At 50.0% G+C, this 24,873-nt stretch overlaps 2 protein-coding genes, 1 long non-coding RNA gene and 1 other non-coding gene across 7 annotated transcripts in view; 3 read left to right on the top strand and 1 right to left on the bottom strand.

The window, feature by feature from the left end:
• Positions 1–9,479, top strand: part of ECE2 (endothelin converting enzyme 2) — a 49,950-nt gene extending 40,471 nt beyond the window's left edge. For all 3 annotated transcript variants that reach the window (XM_074189616.1, XM_074189614.1, XM_074189613.1), the window contains 10 exons: positions 496–610; positions 1,597–1,707; positions 1,852–1,950; positions 2,541–2,618; positions 3,187–3,290; positions 3,484–3,594; positions 3,780–3,847; positions 4,307–4,497; positions 4,652–4,747; positions 8,324–9,479. In XM_074189616.1, coding sequence (XP_074045717.1) covers positions 496–610; positions 1,597–1,707; positions 1,852–1,950; positions 2,541–2,618; positions 3,187–3,290; positions 3,484–3,594; positions 3,780–3,847; positions 4,307–4,497; positions 4,652–4,747; positions 8,324–8,500 — 1,150 coding nt within the window. In that variant the 3' untranslated portion in view covers positions 8,501–9,479. The remainder of the gene's footprint in view (positions 1–495; positions 611–1,596; positions 1,708–1,851; positions 1,951–2,540; positions 2,619–3,186; positions 3,291–3,483; positions 3,595–3,779; positions 3,848–4,306; positions 4,498–4,651; positions 4,748–8,323) is intronic.
• Positions 9,480–10,434: 955 nt separating this feature from the next.
• LOC141490192 (uncharacterized) lies at positions 10,435–15,410 on the bottom strand. 2 transcript variants are annotated; one of them, XR_012469089.1, is made up of 5 exons: positions 15,144–15,410; positions 14,333–14,505; positions 13,511–13,735; positions 12,078–12,178; positions 10,435–10,736 (listed from the first exon to the last, which is right to left on the bottom strand). It is a non-coding gene; the product is annotated as an uncharacterized LOC141490192 (long non-coding RNA). The 2 variants fall into 2 exon arrangements; XR_012469090.1 differs by lacking the exon at positions 15,144–15,410 and adding an exon at positions 15,009–15,128.
• Positions 15,411–15,587: 177 nt separating this feature from the next.
• On the top strand, positions 15,588–24,342 carry PSMD2 (proteasome 26S subunit ubiquitin receptor, non-ATPase 2). Its single transcript, XM_074189610.1, has 21 exons — positions 15,588–15,782; positions 16,374–16,430; positions 16,841–17,005; positions 18,232–18,353; positions 18,464–18,688; positions 18,785–18,943; positions 19,027–19,171; positions 19,658–19,718; positions 19,988–20,134; positions 20,222–20,328; positions 20,501–20,628; positions 20,712–20,799; positions 21,235–21,397; positions 21,484–21,585; positions 21,811–21,956; positions 22,140–22,223; positions 22,735–22,903; positions 23,028–23,122; positions 23,269–23,395; positions 23,810–23,928; positions 24,026–24,342. Exons 1-21 carry the CDS (start codon positions 15,630–15,632, stop codon positions 24,206–24,208), a joined length of 2,745 nt encoding a protein of 914 aa, XP_074045711.1. The 5' UTR covers positions 15,588–15,629; the 3' UTR covers positions 24,209–24,342.
• LOC141490265 (U6 spliceosomal RNA) lies at positions 17,330–17,432 on the top strand. The gene has a single exon (XR_012469122.1). It is a non-coding gene; the product is annotated as a U6 spliceosomal RNA (small nuclear RNA).
• Positions 24,343–24,873: the final 531 nt, after the last annotated feature.

The raw sequence follows: 24,873 nt of genomic DNA, 5'->3' as shown, positions 1-24,873 counted from the left end.
GAAACCCTAGCTGAGATAGGCAAGTGTAGCCCAAAGTGTCCTTGAACATCCTCTGCCCCCTCCCTTTCCCCCTCCTCCCAATTCAGCAGCCTGGGACGGATGTGAGTTAGCGTAGCTGTTCCTGGGGACTCCTGCCCTGGTAGCCATCCCTGGCTTTGGTCATGGATGAACGCTGCAGCATCACCGCGTTCAGATGCAGTGACCTTCCTCTCTGCAGTCTGGAGTCATATGCTAACCCTAAGAGCTGACATTTATAGAGGCTCTCTAACTTCGTCCTCCCAACCCTCTTGTGGAGGTAACAGGAAGTTTTGTCCCTTCACAGACCAGGAAACTGTGGCAGACAGACAGGGATTACGCGAGCTGCCCAGGCTCACCCATCTAGTAGGTTTTGATGGGGGATCTGAACCTTGGCCTTCCTGCCTCCCAGTTCAGTTCTCTGTCCATTGCCCCTTGCTGTCTCTCCTTCACTCTCCTTCCCCTTTTCTCATCTGCCAGCATTTTGAACAATTACATGGTTTGGAACCTTGTCCAAAAGACGGCCTCCAGTCTGGACCGGCGCTTTGAATCGGCACAAGAGAAGTTGATAGAGACTCTTTATGGCACTAAAAAGGTGATCATTTTGGCCTCTGGGCTGCCTCTGATCTCCAGGTTCGTGACTCTTCCTTCCCTGATGTTTGTCCCTCATTTTTGAAGACCATGACATCAGGGAAGTGATGCCATGAGGAGCACGTGAATTAGATTTGAGTGAGGGGGGTGGCTGTGCTAAGCCCTCAGCCTCACTTTCTCCTCTGGAATCATCTAGCTCCAGTGGCCAGATATAAATCAGGATGACTGGAGATGGCGCTGGATATGAGGCAGTCAGAGTGAAGTGACTTGCCCAAGATCACACAGCTAGTAACAGTCAAGTGTCTGAGGCCAGATTCAAATTCCCATCCTCTTGACTCCAAGGCTAGTGCTCTATCCATTGTGCCAACTAGCCACCCCTCCTTCCCTGATATGGAATAGAGCAAAGACATTTGGGGAGCCAATGGTCCTCAAGGGAGTCCAAGAAGGAGAGGTCTGTGGAGAAGACCAACATGATCGAGATTGCTCATGAGGCCTGGTTAGAGCTGGTGGGCCTCATGACATTGCTCTCCACCACACAATAGAGTGAAGCAATCTCAGAGTCTCAGTTTAGGACTTCTAGATCTGTCATTAGCTTACTTTATCTCTCTGGGCCTTCATAAATAAAAAGGGCAAGGGCAACTTAGTGGCATAGAGGATAGAGCACCAGCCTTGGAGTCAGGAGGATCTGAGTTCAAATCCAGCCTCAGATCAGATACTTAATGATTACTTAGCTATGTGACCTTGGGCAAGTCACTTAACCCCATTGCCTTGCAAAAACCAAAAAAAAAAAAAAAAAGGAAAAGGTAACTAAAAGGTATCTTTTTTTTTTTTTTAACAACTCTGTCATCCTATGCCCTTCAGGGGAGGGGTCTAGGAGTGTAACTTTGATATCAGATTTGGAGGTGGGAGTTATCCAAATCTCTCATAGAAAGCACTCTGCCCCAGAGAGAGAGAGATGACTGGGAAAGAACTATTTTTTTTTCTCTTTAGTCTTGTACACCCCGGTGGCAGACCTGTATCTCCAATACCGATGATGCTCTTGGATTTGCCTTGGGATCCCTTTTTGTGAAAGCAATGTTTGACAGAGAGAGCAAAGAGATTGTGAGTACCCAGGCCTTTGGCTCTTCCATGTTCTCAGGAATGGAGTGGGACCCTGGTCAGCCTAGCTGGGGTAAGGGTGGGAAAGGCTAGAGTTCATAGAGACTTGGATTCAGACTTTTTCCCTTTTCTTCCTTCTCTCCCTAGGCAGAGGGGATGATCAGTGAGATAAGGGCGGCCTTTGAAGAGGCCCTGGGACACCTGGTTTGGATGGATGAAAAGACGAGGCAGGCAGCCAAAGAGAAAGTAAGGGGCAGCTAGGGATGGGGAGAATGGGTGGAGAGGGGAGGGAGCAGGGCTTAGCGTTGTCTAATTGGACATCTTTGAGGCAGCTTAAGCAATCCAAAAGACTACTCATTATTTTTCCTCTAAATCAACTCCCCATCCAAACTTCCCTCCTTGTGTAGAGGTTACTACCATCCTCTTAAGGCATTCCAATGCAGACATTTTAAGGCCTTCCTTCCCCTCACTGCCCACATCCAATCAGCTGCCAACGTTCATCAATTCTACCTTCTAAACCTATATCTCTGATTAATCTCCTCTCTCCTCCTGTCCCCATTTCAAGTTCTCATTTCCATTGATGATGACAATGGTCTCACTGGCTTCCCCTTACTCTATCACTACCTTCTCCTATCTTTGCCCCTCTTCTTCTCAAGAAGCTTTGGTGGCTCCCAATCACCCCTTAGATCAAATTCAAAATTCTTTTTTTTTTTTTTTAGGTTTTTTTGGCAAGGCAATGGGGTTAAGTAGCTTAATGAAAAAAGTTTGTTGAATGAATGAATAACTAAATGAAGAGTCTAAGGAATTCAGATATCTGAGAATTCTCATCTCTCCAGGCTGATGCCATCTATGATATGATTGGCTTCCCTGACTTCATTTTGGACCCCAAAGAGCTGGATGATGTTTATGATGGTGTGAGTTCCCCCTGCTTTCCTTATCCCAACAGCTATCTTGTCTTTCCACCTAACCCATTCCCCGAGGAAAAGTTTCTGACTGGCAAGGGAAGCTACCCACTCCATCTAGCCTGGTCAGGAATTGGGAACTGTCCATATTTATTAGGTACTTGCTATCTGACGGGCACTAGAACTAAGGCCCTGGATATTCAAATATAAGAAAACCAGATAGTCCCTAGTATCAGGAAGTGTACATACAAATAGGAAAAGACAAAACATAAAAGACAGAAGTGCAAGGGACATAAAAACCCTGTCCTCAAGGAACTTATATTCAACTGGGGGAATGGGATGTATGGAGATGAATAAGTTAAAAAACAAAAACCAAGCAAAGTTGCCACCCCTGTGGGAATTAGGAAAGGTCTATCGGAAGAGCTGGCACATTGGCTAAGCTTTGAAGGGAGCTGGGCATTCTAAGAGGCACAGGTGAAAAGGAGGGCATTCTAGACCTGGCAAAAGGGGCATGTGCAAAGGCAAAGAAGTGGGAGATTGTAGGTCATGTCCAGGCTTCTTTTCCTTCCTTATCCCCTAGTATGAAGTTTCAGAAGATTCCTTCTTCCAGAATATGCTGAATTTGTACAACTTTTCTGCCAAGGTGATGGCTGACCAACTTCGCAAGACTCCCAATCGGGACCAGTGAGAGTGAAGGGGGCTTGTCAACTTTTGGGCTCTGGGAAGATGAAGAGGGGCCAGGGCTTGGGGCTGGGAGCGGGACTATTTGAGGGCCAAGGGAATGAACCTAAAAATCTGGGGGTGGGCATGACCTTGGAGACCCAAAGCACTACAGTTCTGACCAAATGAGATGCATCCTTCATGCCACCCTGTCCAGATGGAGCATGACCCCACAGACAGTGAATGCCTACTATCTTCCAACCAAGAATGAGATTGTCTTCCCAGCTGGTATCCTGCAAGCCCCCTTCTATGCCCGGAATCACCCTAAGTGAGCCTCAGGGTGGGGTTGGGAGCGTTGGATGATGATATGTGAAAAGATGGTAGGGGGCACAGAGGAGAGGAGGTTAGAAGCAGGGCCTCTTGGGCTCAGGGAGTAGTGCCTGAGGCCAAGGCACACTGAAGACCCAGAAGCCAAGGGCAGGTCCTGACGGATGGCAAATTGATCTTGTCCAGGGCCTTGAACTTTGGAGGCATCGGTGTGGTGATGGGTCATGAGCTGACACATGCCTTTGATGACCAAGGTAGGAAACCCCAGATATGGCTGATTGGCCTGTCCTATGCAGTCATTCTAACATCCTCCACTTCTACGGGCAAGGGGCAAAGGCTAGTGTGGGCAGTCCTGTGTTGCCTCCTTCATGTCACCAGGCAGCTGCGATCTGCATCTAAGAGTAGGATTCAGTCCCTTTCTCCTTTTTTGAATTCAATGCCTTGCCCTAGTGAACAGAGAGTTGAACCAGGAGTCAGCAAGACGAAGGTTCTATTCTCCCTCTCTAAAATATAGTGGGTAGGGGCGGCTAGGTACAGTGGATAGAGCACCGGCCCTGAAGTCAGGAGGACCTGGGTTCAAATCCGGTCTCAGACACTTAATAATGACCTAGCCATGTGGCCTTGGGCAAGCCACTGAACCCCATTGCCTTGGGAAAAAAATGCAATTCTACCAACAATGAACATGTATCTATTTGTCTCTATGATCTGCTCAGGACGGGAGTATGACAAAGAGGGGAACCTCCGACCTTGGTGGCAGAACGAATCCCTGGCTGCCTTTCAGAACCACACAGCCTGTATGGAGGAACAGTATGGACGGTATCAGGTCAATGGTGAGCGGCTCAACGGACGGCAGACATTAGGCGAGAATATTGCTGATAATGGGGGCCTCAAGGCTGCCTATAATGTGAGTGAGTGGTTCTTCCCCTGAAACCAGGCCTTCTGCCCTGCATGTCCCTCCATCGATTGACAGGCAGAAGGAGCCAGGAAGGTCTGATAAGTGGGGAAGGGGATGCTCCAAGGCAATGGAGATGGAACTATCATGATATGCTTGGTCCTAGGCTTACAAGACATGGCTGAGAAAGCATGGCGAGGAGCAGCACCTCCCAGCTGTGGGATTCACTAACCACCAGCTCTTCTTTGTGGGATTTGCCCAGGTACAGTCACTTCCCAGGCTGCATTTCACCCCAGGTCCTCTCCCATCCCTTTTCCTCTCTGTCCCTCTTTGTCCTTTGTCTTGCTGAGGGGATGATGGAAAGAAGAAATAACATGGGGCTGGAGAAATGGGAAATCCAAAGCAAATCTGCTCTAAGCTCTAAATCTATATTTATGACTCCATGGTCTGGGTTCAAGTCCTTGAATACTTAACAAGCTAACCCTGTGAATCCTAAATCAGTAATTTCTCCTATTTGGTATCTATGAATCCACAAAAGCCCATTAGACAGGTGCTGTGCAGGGTCCTGAAAATACAAAGACAAAAAGAAAAAGTCCTGGACTGCCAGGTTCTTCCATCTCTACTGTGCTAACTCCCAGGGTAGCTTGGGAAGTTTATTCCTCACAAACATAATTCCCCCAAAAACACTTTCTCTGTCAGATTAGTTCTTGTCTTTAGCTTCCTGATCTGGAAAATGGGATAATTTACTCCCTGTCTTCAGAGTTTCTGAGAGAATAAAATGATTGGAAAAGAGCTCTGTCAATGTGAACTTTTATGCTGGAAGCCACCCAAGCTCCTCAAAGTAACCCTCACTAATGGATAACTGAGCTCTAAGCTAACTGACGCTGGGGTTGCATTTCAGGCAAAAGTGAAGACTTGAATGTCTATATCTTTCACATTTAGGGGGCAGGGGTCAAGCTGTGGCAGTTTAGCCTAATGGGCAAGGGCTGGGGAGGTGAAGGCTTGGGTGGTCCACCTCTCATCCTTTTGTAGGGCTCAGGGGACCCATTATTCTGTGCTTCTCCAGAATATACTGATGTGATTAGATTATAAGGACCACTTTAGACTGTCTTTCCTAGGGAAAAGAAGTTGGGAGGGGAACCACAGACTTTCTCCTTTTCCAGAATACACTGATATGATTAAGCTATAAGAACCAACTTCAGACCATCTTTCCTAGGAAAAAGAAACTTAGGAGGACAACCACAGACTTCCCCTTTTCTAGGATGCACTGATGAGATTAATCATTCAGTCACTCACTTTTTTACTCTAGGCCTCAGTTTACTCACCTCTTTTGTTTGTTTATTGTGGAGACAATAGAGGTTAATAGGGATAATGTCCCAAGGTCCCCCTGAGAGGTAGGTTCTGTGATTAGGTTATAAAGGCTACTTAGGAATGTCTTTCCTAGGAAAAAGAAACTTAGGGAGGACAACCCTTTTCCAGAATATACTGATGAGATTAAACATTCAGTCACTCACTTTCTTACTCTAGGCCTCAGTTTACTCACCTCTTTTGTTTGTTTGTTTATTGTGGAGACAATAGAGGTTAATAGGAATAATGCCTCAAGGTCCCCCTGAGAGGTAGGTTCTGTGATCAGGTTTAAAGACTACTTCGGGCTGTCTTTCCTAGGGAAAATGATGGAAGGAAAATTAGGAAGATGACCCTAGGCCTTCCTTTCAGGGTTGGAATGGGGTCTAGGGAAGCTACTTAGAAGCAAAGACTGTTTCATTTTTGTTTTTGAATTTTGGTTCCCGATACCTAGGAGGGCCAGGGGCTCTTCCTAGGGAACTTCTTGGTTGTGAAAGTCTCCATAAGTCTGTGGCTCTCTAGGCATCATGGTGTGCCTCTGGATGTCTGGACAGTACACAAATGTTTCATGATTGGAGTTGTAGCTATGGGCAGAAACATCTTTTTACCAGGACATTGCCTCATGGATGCCCACATCCCTCTCCTGGGACTGCTTCTGGGATCCCAGGCCCTCTTCTGTGATCACTGGGTGGAGGGGACTCTTTCCCTACACTTCCTCATTTGAAACCTGACCCCAGAATGTGGGGTTTCAGATCAGGAACCCCAGATCTTGAGTTCCATCAGCAGGAACTGCTTAGGGCAACCAGTCTTTGGATTTTATGGATATTTGATGGACAAACAACCACACCAGCAATAACAGAAGCAAGCATCTGAACCTAGTACAAAACTTGAATTTCTTCCTCAGTATCTTGCCTCTCCCCCTCCCCCAGACAGCAAGAGTGTCTGATCTCAGTCCTCTGGACCCCAGAATCCTAAGCTTCCATTTTACTGAGCCCTGGGCACTCAGTCACTCACTTCCTTACTCTAGGCCTCAGTTTCCTCACCTCTTTTGTTTGTTTATTGTGGAGACAATAGAGGTTACTAGGGATAATAACCCCAAGGCCATCCTGAGAGGTAGGTTCGGTGATTATCCCCATTTTAAGTTAAACAGAAAGGAGGAGACTTGCTCTAAGTTCACAAAGCTCATTAGTGTCTGAGACTTGATATGAACTCGGGTCCCCTGACTCCAGGACTGGAACTCCATTCACTGCTATGGCCACCTGGCTGACCCTGTTTCCCCACATGAAAATAAGGGGAACGACCCAAAGGGTCCCCTTGAGGCTCTTCCTGATTCTCAATCTGGGCTCCATGCTCTCATCCTCTCATCTCCTTTCATTTTCTCATGCTCCATGGTCCATAGAACACTTTTCCCTGAAGGTACTTTATCTCTTGGCCTCTTCTCTAGGTCTGGCTGCTGCTCCACTACTCCCTGGCTATGCCCAGGAGGAGGAGGTGGCCACTGAGGCAACTAGATGGCAAAGTGATAAAGAGGCCTGGGCCTGGAGTCAGGAAGACCTGACATCAAATCTAGCCTTAGACACGTCTTAGCTATGTGACCCTGGGCAAATCACTTCACCTCTGTTTGACTCAATTTACTCAATTGTAAAGTGGGTGAGTGTGAGGATCAAATGAGATCATCTTTGTAAAGTGCTTTGTTCAGGGTCAGACACAGAATAGGTGTTTTATAAATGCTTATTTCCCCCCCACACACACTCTACTACCCCTCTCAGACTTGCCCCCCACACAGTAGGCACTCTATAAATGCTTATTCCCTCACACACTCTCCACTTCCTATTTCAGACTTGCCCAATACACAGTAAGTGCTCAATAAATGCTTCTTCCCTCACACTCCATTTCTCCTCCTGGACTTTGCTGGCACACAGTAGGTGTTCTACAAATGCTTATTTCCCCCCCTTCACCACCCTTCCTAGGTCTGTCCCACCCTTACTTACTTAGCAGCTGCCATGGAAGGACCTTTCAGGTCCTCGCCCTCAGGACTCTCAGCACCCTGCAGACATCTCAACTCCCATGCTCCCCTCACCCAGTCCCTAGGACTGTCTGCCTCTGGGCTCTGCCCAGGAGCCTGGGCCTTCACTAATTTAAAATCAGAAGGAGCCTGGGCCTTCACTAATTTAAAATCAGAATAGTCATCAGATCTCTTACTTTTATAAATGAGGGGAGAGAGTTAGGGACTTCCCTGAAGCCATGCAGGGAGTGAGTGGAAGAAGCAGGTTTGGAACTCAGGTCTTTTGCATTGTGCCTGAGATTTTCAGAAGGTCCAGGGCAAAGATGGAGAAGGTGGGGGAGATGGGGAGGGTGGGGGGATGGGAGGATGGGAGGAAGGGTCTTGAAGAGGAAGGATTAGAGGGCAGGTGAATGGGCTGAAGGCCTGATTGGTAGGGTCGGCCAGTGGGAGGCTTCTTGTGAGGTCATCTTTGTCTGTCCTGACCCATAGGTGTGGTGCTCCGTCCGGACTCCGGAGAGCTCCCATGAGGGCTTGGTGACGGACCCCCATAGTCCTGCCCGCTTCCGAGTGCTGGGAACTCTCTCCAATTCTCGGGATTTCCTTCAACACTTCAACTGTCCTGTTGGCTCTCCCATGAATCCTGGGCAGCTCTGTGAGGTGTGGTAGGGACCAGGAGCAGCCAGTGTGCTTTCCTGCCCCTGATCCCTTTTCCTTCCCTAGGAGTCCTGGGCTTCTGTGCCAGGGAACCAACTATGCTGGGCAGTCCTCTCCCCAGGGATTAGGATGCAGCGAAAGCCAAGTGAGAAGCCAGGCCTTGCTTCCCTCTGCTGACTGGGATGCCCTAGCCAGAGCTCCCTCACCTTTCCCCGTTCTCCTCCACCACCACCATGTGCCACTGGTTGGAGGTGGCTCCTCTGGTTTGAGCTGAGCCCCTCCGTCGTTCACTGTGACAGCCCCTCTTTTCCAGCCCGGATACTTGCCAGATATCCTGGGGCAGATGCAAAGCCCACCCCTGAACAGGGGGGTTGGTGGGACAGATGTCTGGAGCAGGACCTGGGTCCCTTCCCTCCCCCACTGACACAATGGAGTGACCCTGGCAGTGGTAGCTGGCCAGTGAGGTACTGTTTGGTTTTCTGTCCCAGTCTGATCCAGCTGGGGCTGGGGCTGATAGCTAGCTACAAAAGGATGAAAGTTCAGAGGTTTGAAGGAACAGAGAAAAGTAGTCCCTAGGCACTCTGACATCCCTACTCAGGACCCCAGCTAAAAATCAGCTGGGTCTCCATTCAGTCCCTGTCTCAGGTCCTTAGACCCCCACTCAGACCCCTGTCCTCAGCCTTGGGAGCTGAGCCTAGTGTGGCTACTCCCCATTGCTGCTGTCTCCCTTCCCCTGGAGTCAGCTTTTAGTTGGAGTTTCCACCCAAAAGCCTTTGCCCACTGCATCCCGATTCGAGTTGTGCTGAGGAAGAGTAGAGGGGGAATGTAGCCAACCACAGTGTCTTATGACTCCAGGCTTGGAGTGTCCCCCCAAATGAGGGCGGACAGGGCAGGCGAGTCAGTTGGGGGCAGAGTTTATTTTTACATGGATGGTGGGAGGGGAAGATGGTTTCTGTTCTACGATGATGCTATGCCAATAAACAGTTGTAAATCAACCAAGATTGCTTGCTTCTTTGCTGTGGCCATCAGTTCAAGCTTTTCTAGTGACTTCTCCCCTTCCTGTCACCTTTTCCAACAGCTTGTTTCAACCTCCGGATAGACCAGGTCCTTCTCTAGTATTTAAAGTCCTCCCTGTGACCTATCCTTCCCACTAGAGAGATGGTTCACACACTTGATTTTGTCATCTCCCATGAATACTCCATTTCCTCACTGAAATGCTCTTATCTGATCACGACTTGTCTTTCCACTTCTCCCTCTGCCTTATGACCCCAAAGCCTGCTCTAGAATCTCATTTTGAACTCCAATTCCCTCCATTCTTTCCTGGGCCATCATCCTCGCCCTGGCTGCCATCTTGGTTCCTTAGTGAACTGGTCCATGTCTACAATATCCTCTTCTTTCCAGTCTCTTGTTCCTTAATCCTATCTCCAATCTTATCCTGCAAAACCCTAACTGATTCACTCTTCCACTCTCCACAGTGATTCTTCTTTTTTTCCTTGGTTTTTGCAAGGCAATGGGGTTAAGTGCCTTGCCCAAGGTCACACAGCTAGGTAATTATTGAGTGTCTGAGGCCGGATTTGATCTTAGTTCCTCCTGATTTCAGGGTTGGTGCATTATCCACTGTGCCACCTAAGATGACCCCACAATGATTCTTTCAGGCCTTTTTTAATTCTTCTCCAAACCTCTGGTAACCCCCCTTCTCCTCACCCTTTGAGCTGAGAACCTTTTTTTTAAATATATATTTTCATGAATTTTTTTTTACATTCTCATATTTTTCACCAGTATCCCTTCCTTCTCAGTGAACAATTCCATATACAGATAGCATTAAGGCAAAGAAGGAAAAAAAAAGGGAAAAAATCAGCAAAATTGACCAATACATTGAAATAGTCTGAAAACACGTACAATGCACAGCCCTTGTGGTAGGTTGGGGGTGCTCTTTACCCCCTGTTTCTTCACTTGTTTTTTATTATTTTGCAACATCCATTTTTGATTTTGTGTTTGTGTGATTTATTCTTCCCATTTACAATGTTGTATTTACTGAGTATATTTTTTCTTGGTTCTGCTGACCTTATTCTGCATCAGTTTGTGTAGTTTTTTTAAAGACTTCTCTGTACTCATCAGCATAGGAATATTGCATAACATCCATGGATCACAGTTTGTTTAATTTAGTTGATGGGCATCTTTGCTTCCATAGCAAGTGGCACTAAAATGTTTTCTTCTTGTTCATGTTTATTCTCCTTTGAGTATAAACCTGGGAATAGAATTTTTGGATCAAAGGCAATTTTCATCTTTTTATTTGTATAATTCCAAACTGCTTTACCAAAATAGTTGTACCCATTTTCTTGCCTCATATTTCACTGAAAAAATGGAGGCCATTCCATTCTTCTGCTCTCTGTCTAATCTCACATCACACAGTCACCTGGGGCTACCATTTCCTCCTTTACCTTTGTCTCACCCTTTGAAGGGGCCCTTCTCTTGCCAAGGCAGACCATTTCATTCTGACTTTTCCAGCAGATCCTCAGTATCTCACTGTCTACTGGCTATAACACACTCTCTCACTCTCCCCCTCTTCAAAAAGCTCTCCCTTGATGTATCTATCTAGCCCCACATAATGCCTCCCACTTTCTACCATCTAGCTTCAGACTCCATCACTCAACTGAAACTGCCCGTTCAAAGTTATCTGAGATCTCTTAACTGCCAAAGCTGAAGACATTATCTCAGTCCTCCTTCTCCTTGACCTCTCTGCAGCCTTTGACACTGTGGTGTTCCCCCTTATTCTGCTTCTCTTCCTCCTCCCGATCTGACTACTCCTCCTCAATCACTTTTGCTAAATCTTTACCCAGGCCTGATATTCCTGGGTTTCCACAGGCTCTGTCTTGGGGCCTCTTATCTCTTGCACCATTGTGATCTCTTTAACTCCCAGGGATTAAATTATCTTTTCTATGAAAATGACTCAAATCTCTTTATCTTGACTTACTGTCTCTCTATGCCACAGTCTTACATCTCCAACTGTCTGGTTTGTTCTGTAGACATCTTAGACTCAATGTGTTTAAAACTCAACCCCCCCCCCCCAACTTTTCCCTCTCCCAAACTTTCTGATTATGATTGAGATTCCCCCTATCCATCCAGTCACCACTTGCTCTCCCAGTTGTGAGTCCCAACCTAGGAGTTATCCTTAAACTTCTTTCTCTTTCACTCCCCTAGGGGCAGCTAGATGACACAGTGGGTTGAATGCCTATCCTGAAGTCAGGACATTTTGGGTCCAAATCCAACCTCAGTTGGATCACACTTCTTAGCTATGCGACTTTTAGCAAGTCACTTAAGCCTGATTCTCTGGAATCCAGGGCCACCTCCAGTTGTTCTGATTCATGTCTGGTCACTGGACCCAAATGACTCTGGAGGAGAAAGTGAGGTTGATGACTTAACACAGCTCCCCTCACTCATATCCAATTCATGTACTTATCTTGGTATCACCTCCCTGATGTCATGGTCTTCTTCCAGAACAAAGAACAACATCTATCACTCCCCTATTTCCATTCTGTCTCCAAATCCTGTTGATTTTACTTTCACGGCATCTCTTTTTATATACTACCTTCTCTCTTTGGATACCATCAGTGTCCTTTCCAAGGAGGTCCACATTGACACTGAGGTTGACACTTGCATTGCCAGAGCTCGTTCAGTATTTGGGAGGCTCTGAAAGAAAGTGTGGGAGAAAAGAGCTATTAGACTGACTACCAAACTGAAGGTCTACAGAGTCGAGGTGCTGACCTCATTGCTATTTGCCTGTGAAACCTGGACAGTCTACCAGTGCCATGTCAGGAAACTGAATCGCTTCCATTTAAACGGTCTTAGGAAGATTCTGAAGATCACCTGGCAGCAGAAGATTCCAGACACTGAGGGCCTTTCTTCAGCTAAGCTTTCTAGCATTCCAACAGAGAGGGTATGATGGGGTGGATACATTGTTAGAATGCCAGACATACACTTGCCCAAAAGACTATTTCACAGACCTCACACAGGGCAATAGCTCACGGGGGGGTCAGAAGAAGTAATTCCTGAGAAGGTCTTATTGAAAAACTTTGTGTAGTATGGAAGACACAGGCACAGGACCACCTCAGGAAACATGACATCTGTAAGTTTAGAGGACCCGCCCAAGGTGTTCACATGGACTATTTATGCCCAACCTATGGTAGAGCATTCTGGGCTTGTGTTGGTCTGATCAGTCACCATAGGACATGCTACCATTTGTCTCAAACGTAGTGTTGTCATTTTGGTCTTCAATAGTAAAGGACAAGAACCAACCAACCAACCAACCAGCCAACCATCATTACCTGAGGCAGACCCTCATCACTTTCAGGTCTGTCCCTGTCTCTCCCCACCCTTCCCTCCCCTCACTAAACTACCATGGTTCCTTGTCACCTACCAGATTACACATAAAATCTCCTAGCATTTAAAGCCACTTGTACATAACCCAACTCCTTCCTACTTTTCCAGACTTCTTGCATCTTTTTCTCTCTGTACCACATCCTCTGTTTTCTATTACACTCATTTCTCCTTGCTGTTCTCCACAGAAGGCACTCTACCTCCAGGCTCCAGACATTTTCACCTCATATCTAGAATAGGCTCCCTCCTCCTCTCACTGTCTGGCTTCCTTCAGCTCCCCTCTAAAATCCCATATTCTATAAGAAGCCTTTCCTGATCCCCACTTAATGCTATTAACTCCAATGTATATTGTCAATTGGTTGCTACATTGGCTTCCTTTGAGAGCAAGGCCTATTTTTTGCCTTTCTCTGTATCTCAGTGCTTAACAGTGTGTTTCATAAGCAGTAGTTGATTAATAAATGCATATTGATTGAGCAATAGTCTAGGTCCCCCCTCTGGGCCTTTGCCTGGGCCGTCCTCTCTGCCTAGCATGCCCTCTCTCTCTTCACCTCCACCTGCCTAGAAGCCCTCCTTCTGTGAAAGTTCTGCAACCCAAATGCTATCCTTTCCCATCCTGTTATTTGGACCTCTCTACCCTTCAATTACCTTTTTGTTGATTAGCTGTATAAAGTTTCTAAACACCAGGAAGTCCTTTGAGGAAAAAAAGATTCTGTTTCTGTCTGTGAGTCAGGGCCAGTGATAGAGGGGAAGATCCAGAAAAGGGTGTCTGACTCTGACATCCTTCAGAGTCCAATTTGCCCCAGGACCAGTCTGACATCCCAGAGAGGCCTCAGCTTTTTCTCTGATTTTCCATTCTCCAGCCTTGAAAGACTAGAAAAAAATTATTGAGATTAGTCATATCTAAGGACTTTACCTTTTTGAAAGGGTACTTTTGATATAAAGTAGATATCAAATTTGGAAGTTATTATTATTATTATTATTTTAGTTTTTGCGAGGCAAATGGGGTGAAGTGGCTTGCCCAAGGCCACACAGCTAGGTCATTATTAAGTGTCTGAGACCAGATTTGAACCCAGGTACTCCTGACTCCAAGGCTGGTGCTTTATCCACTACGCTACCTAGCCTCCCCCTGGAAGTTATTTTTTTTTTCTCTCCACAAAAGAAATGGATAAAATTTAGAATTCCACCAAGTGTCCCCTCATATATCTATATTTTCATATTTATATTAGCATATGCATTTGTGTTCACAAATAGCACACTTCTGATAGTGTCTCAGAAGGCCTTGGCCTAGTAGCACCTGAAACTGTGGGGCTAACAGATGCCAATGAAATCAGTAAAATAAAGAGAAATAACTTATATGATATTATACTCATGTATAGGGAGCCAGCCTGATTTCCTAACTGATCAATGTGGCCTTTTTTTCTTTTCAATAAATGACAGAACTTCTAAAAAAATCAATATTTTACTTACTTATTTTTCCAGCTATAGGTGATAATTTTCAGTAATCCTTTTTTTGGTCATAATATCTTCATTTGTGCAACCTTTGATACATTGAAACTCCAGGTCAAATGATTGGACTCATCGAAGATTCAACCATAATAGCCTCCACTTATATGGTTTCACAGATATCCTTTCCCTGCACCCTTCAGGGAAATCAGGAATTAAGAGTTTCTAGAGGGATGTGTCTCTATTTTAGAGATAAGGGATCTAATGTTCAGAGTACAAATAAATCAGTCCACAGTCCTACAGGTAGAATGTCACTGGTGGAGGAAGGAATCCCAGGCCTCCAGATGAACAGTCCAGCCTGGCTTGTGAAGGGGAAGTTCTGGGTGCAGGGGAGGCTGTCTTCACCTCAGTCAATAAAAATGGGAATTTATTAAGCACCTACTCTAAGGACTGGGAGTGGGGGGGATGCATGAAGGAGGATGTGGAGGGGGCAGAATGACACCGATGGGAGCCTCCTAAGGAGTTTATAGTTTACTGGGAGGATGGGCATGATTTTGGAGACCAAGAATCAAAATGGATCTGCTTTTTTGGGGGGGGACGGGGCTTAACCTCTGCCTCAGTTTCCTCTTCTGTAAAATGGGGACAATAATCACACCTACCCCCCCCCAGGTTGTTGTGCGAATCACATGAGACCGACTACCAAGTGCTCTGTAAGCCTTAACAGTCTGCTGGATAAGATGTCTTTTCCGGATAGATCAAAAGTATATGAAGTTGTGTGAATAAGATGTCCGTTAGGTATATAACGATATTATAACGCGAAGCTGCGTAAACCAACCTAAGACGTCTGTCACATCACATAGAACAGCAACATAGCGTGAGGCTGTGTAAAGGCTGGATTCGCTGGCCCCGGGGTCCCGTGGCAGTCTCCCGGTGGGCCAGAAGCCCCCCGAGGGCAGGGGCTGCTTACTCTCCGTTTAAGCCGCCCCGGCTTGGCCAGAGCCTGGCGCGTGATAACCATTGAACAATCTCTGGTTTCATGAATGAAGGAGCGCATGAATGAATGGATGAACGCACGCATCAAGGCACTGGGGCCCGGGCCAGATGTCTTTCGCATGCGCAGCAAGGAGACAGGGCAAGCACGCCGCCTGCCCATTCATAGGGCGACCCGTGGTCTCCGCGTGCCGGGCGCGCCGCCTTCTGGGACTTGTAGTCCGGACGCGCGCGCCGCGCGTGCCGTGCGTGCGTGCCGCCGAGGCGGCGCGGGCGCGGGCGCGCGCATGCGCGGTGGGCCGGGGGCGGCCGGAGCGGAGCGGAGCGCGCCATGGAGCCGGGCGGCCGCAACAAGGCGGTGTTGCCGCCGCCGCCGCCGCCGCCTCAGTCGCAGCCCCCTCCGGGCGGCTCCGGGGCCGCGGACGACAAGGCCGGCGGCAAGGAGCGGCGGGAGCCCAGCGACAAGGAGAAGGAGCAGGAGCTGGTGAGCGGCGGCCCGGCCCGGGCCTCGGGCTGAGTCACGGCCGGCGCCCAACGGCCTCCGGGCCCCGGGGCCCTCCCCCCCCGCCAGGGCGAGGGGACCCAGGCCCGGGGGGTGCCGGCAGCGGGACTGGAGCCCGGGCCCGGGGCCCCCCGGCTCCCCCAGCGGCCCCCGGGCCTCCTGGAGGCCACGGCCAGGGTCGGCCAGCCGCGCGCCGCGGGCTCCTGGCCCAGCTGGATTGGAATCCAGCTCCTCCGGCCCCGCTGGCGCCCCGCGCTCCTCCCCGGTCCCACTGGGTGACCGAGTTGTGGGGGGCCGGGGGGTTCAGAGGGCCGGGGGCGGGGGCCGGGGGCCGGGGGGTTCAGAGGGCGGGGGGCGGGGGCCGGGGGGTTCAGAGGGCCGGGGGGCGGGGGCCGGGGGGTTCAGAGGGCCGGGGGGCGGGGGGCCGGGGGGTTCAGAGGGCCGGGGGCGGGGGCCGGGGGCCGGGGGGTTCAGAGGGCCGGGGGGCCGGGGGGTTCAGGGGGCCCGGGCCCGCGCAAGTGCCGCGGCTCTCCTGGGCACGAGAGGCTTGCTGACCCGTGTCTCCCGCCACAGTCCGAGGAGGACAAACAGCTTCAGGATGAACTGGAGATGCTGGTGGAGCGACTCGGGGTGAGTCAGGAGCCCGAGCCGCCCTCCTTCCTGCGAGGCCTCCCGGCCTCCCCCACTTGGTTGCTTTGTCTGTGCCAGTGAACCACGAAATAATATCGGTCGTGGCCAAGTGAGGGGAAGAAATACTAGCACATACGTGAATTTAATAATAAAAGCATGTTGGGTTTTCTTTCCTGGGTTCTCTTCCGGTTTATTTTGTCTACACACTAACCTGCTTTTGTGGTTGTGATTTTTTAATAAATTCGTACTCACTGTATACGGTCTGCCAAAACCATCTTTGGTTTGCCACATGTATAAGTATTCCCATATTTTTGGCATGAAAGACTCTGTCCTAAGCTTTCTTGTCAATTTTGAAGGAAGTATAGCTCCTTTTTTACCCAAATCCTTCTCTGTCTCTTCCTCCCCACCAGGAGAAGGATACATCCCTCTACAGACCAGCCCTGGAGGAGCTACGGAGGCAGATTCGCTCTTCAACGACCTCCATGACCTCAGTGCCGAAGCCTCTGAAATTTCTGCGCCCACACTACAGCAAGCTAAAGGAGATCTATGAGAACATGAAGCCTGGCGAGAATAAGGTGAGCCCAAGCCATTCTAACAACTCGTGTCTTGGCAGCATGTGCAGGTTCATAAGGTGATTTCAGCACAAGAATGCAGTGAACCTCTACCACTGTGCAAGTATCCCCATTGTGTGGATGGGCAGAACTGAGTCATCTCCTTACCTGCAGTCATCCGGGGTCAGGACTGGGTCTTCACTCTGAGTTTCTGAACTTTTTGTGTTCAGAGCAGGTGACATGGGTGTGGATTAGACCCCACAGATCCAGACCCTGATGTCAGGCTCTTAGTGTCATCAGCAATTTGTTAACATTAAAGATAGACTTTTGTTACAAACTAAATCATGTGCTTGCTTCAACCACACATATACTAAAATTAGAATGATTCAGAGAAGATTAGCATGGCCCCTGCACAATGATGACACAAATCCACGAAGTGTACAAATTTAAAAATAACTTAGAAAAAATAAGACATAAAATAGTAAGTTTTCAGATCTCTCCATGGAAAACTGCAGTTCTTGCTCTGCTTGTGTCTTTGGCCACCTCAGGCACTGTCAGGGGAAGCCATGATAGCGACTGCTCCTTTTCAAATTGTATTTTTAAACAATTGAAGGAAATACTGAAATTGCTTTAGAGATTAGTGAAAATAAAAATGGTTCACAGATGCCATAAGAATCTGTCCTCAGGGAGGCTAGGTGGCGCAGTGGATAAAGCACCAGCCCTGGAGTCAGGAGTACCTGGGTTCAAATCCGGTCTCAGACACTTAATAATTATCTAGCTGTGTGGCCTTGGGCAAACCACTTAACCATTTGCCTTGCAAAAAAAACTAAAAAAAAAAAGAATCTGTCCTCTTTGGACCTCCTTGGGGTCCAAGAATCCCAGGTGAAGAACCTCAGATCTAGGAGGATGAGCATATAAACGCACGCGTATACGTGGCTGGGACAAATCCACTGGTATTTGTGTTCTGAGTGCCAACTTTATATTTTGGTGTTGCTGTTTTTACCCCCTTCAAGAGTTGGGATCTATAGTCTGATTTCATGTTGATAGTTGGGAAGTGTTTCCTTGTTGGGGTGCCATGTTTGTCCCACCCTGTGCTGCCAGGTGGCACCATGCATGGAGGTGGCATCATTGGCCACTCTTCTTCCATTATATGGGCTGGTCTCATTTCTGGGTCTAAGCCTGCTCAGGGCTGGGGTCCCTCCTTCTGGTACTGTCCCTCCGCGACTCAACATGATGTGGTCTTTTTGTAGCGCTTTGCAGCCGACATCATCTCTGTCCTGGCCATGACCATGAGTGGAGAGCGTGAATGCCTAAAGTATCGACTGGTGGGTTCTCAGGAGGAGCTGGCCTCGTGGGGTCATGAGTATGTTCGGTAAGAGCTGGTCTGGGAGTGGTGAGCGTTGGGGGTAGTCTCAGGCTTGATTTGGCCTCAAGGGCCCTGGGTCAGGGGTCCTTCCTCTCTAATGCCTGGGCTTCCCACAGGCATCTGGCAGGTGAAGTGGCCAAGGAGTGGCAAGAGCTCGATGAAGCTGAGAAGTCTCAGCGGGAGCCCCTGCTCACCTTGGTGAAGGAAATTGTCCCTTACAACATGGCCCACAATGCAGAGCATGAGGCGTGCGACCTACTCATGGAGATTGAACAGATGGATATGCTGGAGAAGGACATTGATGACAATGCCTATGCCAAAGTCTGTCTCTACCTCACCAGGTAAGGGAAGGGAAGGACTGGACTGGGGGGGGGGGTTGGGGTGCTGGGGCCAGGAGCTCTGGTCTGAGCAAGGCCCCTTTGCCTTCTCTTTTCAAGTTGTGTGAGTTATGTTCCGGAGCCTGAGAACTCAGCCCTGCTCCGCTGTGCCCTGGGGGTATTTCGAAAGTTCAGCCGCTTCCCAGAGGCCTTACGACTCGCCCTGATGCTCAATGACATGGAGCTGGTGGAAGACATCTTCACCTCCTGCAAGGATGTGTATGTGTCACTGTGAGGGTCACCAGGGGCAGAGGGAGGGGCAAAGGTGGGACTCCAGGGACCATTCTTCGTTTCTTTCCCAGAGTGGTTCAGAAGCAGATGGCCTTCATGCTGGGCCGGCACGGGGTTTTCCTGGAACTGAGTGAAGATGTCGAAGAGTATGAGGACCTGACTGAGATCATGTCTAATGTGCAGCTGAATAGCAACTTCCTGGCCTTGGCGAGGGAGGTGAGGCTTCATCCTGCCATGTCTCATGTTTCCAGAGTACCTGGCAATTTGAAAGGGCTTTCCTCCCAACACTGAGGAAGGTGGAGGAAAGGTCACCCCCCCCCTTTAGTGTTTCAGAGGGAAGAGACAGAGGGCTGGGTAGAGAAGTCGGGAATATGGAAGAGCAGAAGAGCTGGAAGGGGTCTTAGACTCAATCCTCCTCTGTTAGCCATCAGCTCCTTGAGGCCAGGACCTGCCTCCCTTTATTTATATTCTTGGCACTAATTCAAGCACTTGGCTCAAGGCTCAAATAGCTTAGATGACTGTTATGGGCAGAGTTTGAACTTGGGTCATCATTCCCAGATTAGTGCTTTTTAATCTCTTTTGTGCCGTCTCTCCTGTTGGGTTATTTTTGGCCCTAATCACCCCTTGTGGAAAAAAACTCAAGAGAAGCTTTTCTTGCCTTTGGTGGGATTATAATTTAATTCTGGAATGTTTGCTTTCCAGCTCGATATCATGGAGCCCAAGGTGCCTGATGACATTTATAAAACTCACCTTGAAAACAACAGTGAGTAGCCATTGGGTCTTGGGGGCATTGTGTCATACCCTGTCCATAGAAGCGATTCTAGAAGTATCCATCTTGGTTAGAGGCTCTGCCATTCCCATCATTTTCACAGTAACAATAATGGCATCTTAGAATGACCTACATTAACGATCATAAAGCAAATCTGTGATGACCCCTCCCCAAAGCCTAGGCAGGCTCATTGTCTGGAGCAGGCTTGGGCAAAGGCCTGGTGGCTGGAGCCAGTTCTCATTTCTCTCCCCTCTCTGTTGCAGGGTTTGGGGGCAGTGGCTCCCAGGTGGACTCAGCTCGCATGAATCTTGCAGCCTCCTTTGTGAATGGCTTTGTCAATGCAGCTTTTGGCCAAGATAAGCTGCTCACAGATGATGGCAACAAGTGGCTCTACAAGAACAAGGATCATGGTGCGATCATAAGCTCTCCCCCCACCCCATTCCTCTAGGTCCTTTGACACTGGTCCAGTGTGGGGTGACACTTTGTTCCCCCCATAGGAATGTTGAGTGCGGCTGCCTCCCTGGGTATGATTCTTCTTTGGGATGTGGATGGGGGCCTCACCCAGATTGACAAGTACCTCTACTCCTCTGAGGATTACATCAAGGTGAGCCCTCCCCTCCCCCTTTTCTGTGATCATGGCATCCCTATCTCTCCCTGATGAGGCTTGCAGCCCCCAGAGAACCACGGGAGTGTGGAAAGTTGGTGGGGATCCGAGTTGTTTCTTAGAATTAGTTGGGGAAAGACTGGCCAGAGAATGGAGTCTGTTCTCTTCACAGTCAGGTGCACTCCTTGCCTGTGGCATTGTGAACTCAGGAGTCCGAAACGAGTGCGACCCAGCCTTGGCCCTGCTCTCTGACTACGTGCTCCATAACAGCAATACCATGCGGCTTGGTGCCATCTTTGGGTGAGCTCCTTGCCGCCTGCTTGCTTGTTCATCTGCTGCCCTCTGTCTAGGCCACGGTCTCATGTTCTCTCTGGCTTTCATAGGCTTGGCCTGGCCTATGCTGGCTCTAATCGTGAGGATGTCCTAACTCTGCTGTTGCCAGTGATGGGAGACTCCAAGTCCAGCATGGAGGTGTGTCTCGAGGGTTGTTGTCTTGGGGAAGAGGCTTTGACCCTGGGATCCTCCCTGGGTATGGTGGGAAGGACAGGGATTTGTGAACAATCCCAGGCAGATGAGAGCCTTTGGCACAAAGCCACCCAGGAACCCAGACCTTGTTCAGCTCGGTGTGTTCCTAGTTTCTCATCCGGGGGTCGGCTTGCCGGGTCTCAGACCTCAGTGTTCCTGGAAGAAGATGAGATGGGAAAACTGAGGCTTCTAAGGCTCCAGGGAAGGAAAGGAAAGGGTCTTTTTTGGCTGCTGTGTCAAGGTTGGCCGTACCTGTAGCAGGAAGCTGCCTGGGGTGGACAGGAAGGATGTTCCTCAAGGTAGAAGAAAGTCAGATCACAGAGAATGAGTGAGGACTTTCACGGTGAAGCCCATCCTGAGCATGCCCTTTGTTTCTACCAGGTGGCAGGTGTTACAGCTCTGGCCTGCGGCATGATCGCGGTGGGTTCCTGCAATGGAGATGTTACCTCCACCATCCTGCAGACCATCATGGAGAAATCTGAGACGGAGCTCAAGGACACTTATGCCCGTTGGCTTCCCCTGGGCCTGGGCCTCAACCACCTTGGTGAGTCTGACTGCCCAGGGGAGGAAGGGCACCTTGGAGGGGATAGGGCCTACCAGGAGCCTTGAACGACTCTCTGTTCCTCTCAGGCAAGGGTGAGGCCATTGAAGCCATCCTGGCAGCTCTGGAGGTCGTGTCTGAGCCCTTCCGAAGTTTTGCCAACACTCTTGTGGATGTGTGTGCCTATGCAGGTCTGTGTGTGTCCTCATTAAAAGATATGTCCCTTCTTTGAGACCCCACCCTTTGTTCCCCTCTTCAGCTTCCTTTATCTGTAAAATGTGGGTGACACTAGGCCTTGTGAGGGTCCAAGGAGCGTCACAAACCTGTAATTCCTTTGGGGAAAGTCACCCTGATTGTCTGATCACCTGCTGGGCCTGTTTGTCTCTCATCTTACTTAGTTTTCTTCTTTTTCCCAGGTTCGGGGAATGTGCTGAAGGTGCAGCAGTTGCTTCACATCTGCAGCGAGCACTTTGACTCCAAGGATAAGGAAGAGGATAAAGACAAGAAGGAGAAGAAGGACAAAGACAAGAAAGAGGCTCCTGCTGACATGGGGGCACACCAGGTGACCCCTGGAGAGACTTGGGGAAAGAGGGTGCTGGCTTCTTGGGGGCCTCTGGGGTTCTGGGAGGAGCTGGTTTCCCTGGTGTGGGACTCTGGGACTGTGCTGTTTCAGAGGAACCCACACTTGGCAGCTCCAGGGACTCTGGAACTCACTCTGGTGGTGTGCCTCCCCTTTTTCTGACAGGGAGTGGCTGTCCTGGGCATTGCCCTTATTGCCATGGGGGAGGAGATTGGGGCTGAAATGGCTCTGCGGACCTTTGGGCACTTGGTGAGTTGCTGTTGGAGAGTGCGGAGGGGGCTGTCTGTATGGAGGGGATGGGGTTGTGTCCATGTTCTTTAGAAATCATTTAGACCCATGCTTTTATCTATAGTAAAATCTTAGACATTTAGGTGAGTCAGAAAACACCTCTTCACATGCACAAAGGGGAGCAGAGAGGGAAAGTCCCAGAGTGCCCAGGCCACCTTGTTCCACCTCTCCTTTTGAGCTCCTCTTCCCCAGATGCTCTTCAGATTCTGTTGTGTTATTTATGCAGTTGTACTCAGCAGGGGCAGTGTGGTTTGGGTTGGTATGGGATCTCTGATCCTCCTCTTCCCGTCTTGCTCTCATCCGTCCCATTCACGTGTCACAGAGGGGCAAATGAGAAGCCCACACATAGTAGAGCAAGGGCTCCAGCTTCTGTCTTGTGACTCACCCCTTGGCCCCCCAAGGACCTTCATAGATTTGCGTCAGAGACCAGGGAACTCTATGACTTTTTTTTTTTTATCACCACCACCCCCAGCTTAGGTATGGGGAGCCGACGCTGCGCCGGGCTGTCCCTCTGGCCTTGGCTCTGATCTCGGTCTCCAACCCAAGGCTCAACATCTTGGACACCTTAAGCAAATTCTCCCATGATGCTGACCCAGAAGTGTCCTATAATTCCATATTTGCCATGGGCATGGTGGGCAGTGGTGAGTATGAGCAGACAAGGGCAGGTTTTGGTCACAAGGGAACATCTGGGTCAGGTTTGGGCACTGACAGAATGTACAGCCTTCCTGCCCCCAGGAACCCCCCTCCATTGCTTCATCTTCCCAGGTACCAACAATGCTCGGCTGGCTGCCATGCTGCGCCAGCTAGCCCAGTACCATGCCAAAGACCCCAACAACCTTTTCATGGTGCGCTTGGCCCAGGTGAGGGGGCTGCTCTTCTCTAAGAGACCTGGAGATAGGTGATGGTGGTTGGGGTGGGGCATTGGCCTGGAGGACCAGGGTTTCTGGGAGGCTGGGCTTGGGCAGCACCCCTCCTACAATCCTAACCTTCTCTGTGTCCTGAACAGGGCTTGACACACTTGGGGAAGGGCACCCTCACTCTCTGCCCCTACCACAGTGATCGGCAGCTTATGAGTCAGGTGGCTGTGGCTGGGTTGCTCACCGTGCTCGTCTCCTTCCTCGATGTCCGCAACAGTGAGTCCCTCTCAGAAATGTCATAGAAAGGCTGGCCCGGGCTCAGTGCGACTCTGCTAAGATGTGGGGGCCCCTGGAAGTTCAGGTTCTACACATTGGGGTAGAGGTGGGCTCCTTGTACCCTTTGTGTCCTGGCCAGACTTGCTTTAGAGCACGCCACTGGGGCTGGCTGTCTTCTGGGGATCAGCCAATAATGCCATTGTATTTGATGATTTAGGTCACTTTTCTCCATCTCTCAAGTCAGGGAGACTGTCCCCAAGACTAAGGGAGCCAGCAGTGCACGGGCAGGAGAGAGGCAGCTGTGGGGAACCTAGGGGCAGTGTAGGGAAGGAGGAGCAGGGAGACTGAGGAGGTGGGCTTGGGGAGGGGTGGGGAAAAGGTGGTCACCTGCCTCTCTGGGCTGCTTTCTCTTAGTCATTCTGGGCAAGTCACACTATGTGCTGTATGGGCTGGTGGCTGCCATGCAGCCCCGAATGCTGGTCACCTTCGACGAGGAACTCCGGCCATTGCCGGTATCTGTCCGCGTGGGCCAGGTAAGAGAGAGGATCTCCAGGGGCTGGAACTGTTTGGGGCAGCAGGGCTGCTGGTGTTGCTGCTCCACAATGCCATTTCTCCTCTTATACCTTCTAGGCAGTGGACGTGGTGGGCCAGGCCGGGAAGCCCAAGACCATCACGGGGTTCCAGACGCACACTACCCCCGTGTTGCTGGCTCACGGGGAGCGGGCCGAGCTAGCCACGGAGGAGTTTTTGCCTGTCACTCCCATCCTGGAGGGCTTCGTAATCTTGCGGAAGAACCCCAACTATGACATCTGAGAGGCCCTGGGGGCCCTCGATTCGGACTTCAGGCTGTTCCAAGGGTGGCTCTCCAACACTTGAGGAGAAGTTGCTTCCCTCCTTTTTTGTTACGGAATGAGATGACTATGTTGAATTAAAGCTCTTGTGCCCTATGGTTGGTTTGTGTCTTTTTTGCTGGGATGTGCCAGGTGGGGTTGAGGCCCCCCCAGGTTCAGGCTAGTTTGATTTCCAGGAGGGGACTCGGCTCATTTGTTAGCATGTGCTGGGTGCTGCTCAGCTCTAGTGGTGCCTGCCCCCAGAGCTGCTGGGGGGGAGGCGGAGCAGTCTCACTCAGGCTCGGGGTCACCCACGGCCCTGAAGCTGAGCTTTGGTGGGGGTCGCCGCCTGTCAGGGCTCCTGTCTGCCTGGCCCTCCTTCAGTGCATTTGTTAGAACAAGGTGGAGAGGTTTTTGCGTGTGCGTGCTGCACAGCGGCCTCTCGCATCCTTTCATCACGCCTGGCAGCTTTGCCAGCCTAAGTGCACGCTCAGCAAAATGCCCCCGCGTGGACCGCGTGCCCCGTGCCTTGTCGGCCGCGGCCCGGGCCCTTAGTTACGGCCCGGGGCCCCTAGTTACGGCCCGGGGCCCCTAGTTACGGCCCGGGGCCCTTAGTTACGGCCGGGGCCCCTAGTTACGGCCCGGGGC

Source organism: Macrotis lagotis, chromosome 5 (genome assembly GCF_037893015.1).
Source record: "Macrotis lagotis isolate mMagLag1 chromosome 5, bilby.v1.9.chrom.fasta, whole genome shotgun sequence".
Lineage (NCBI taxonomy): Eukaryota > Metazoa > Chordata > Mammalia > Peramelemorphia > Peramelidae > Macrotis > Macrotis lagotis.
The sequence above is the reverse complement of the archived record's forward strand: the minus strand, read 5'-3'. Positions and strand labels throughout refer to the sequence as shown.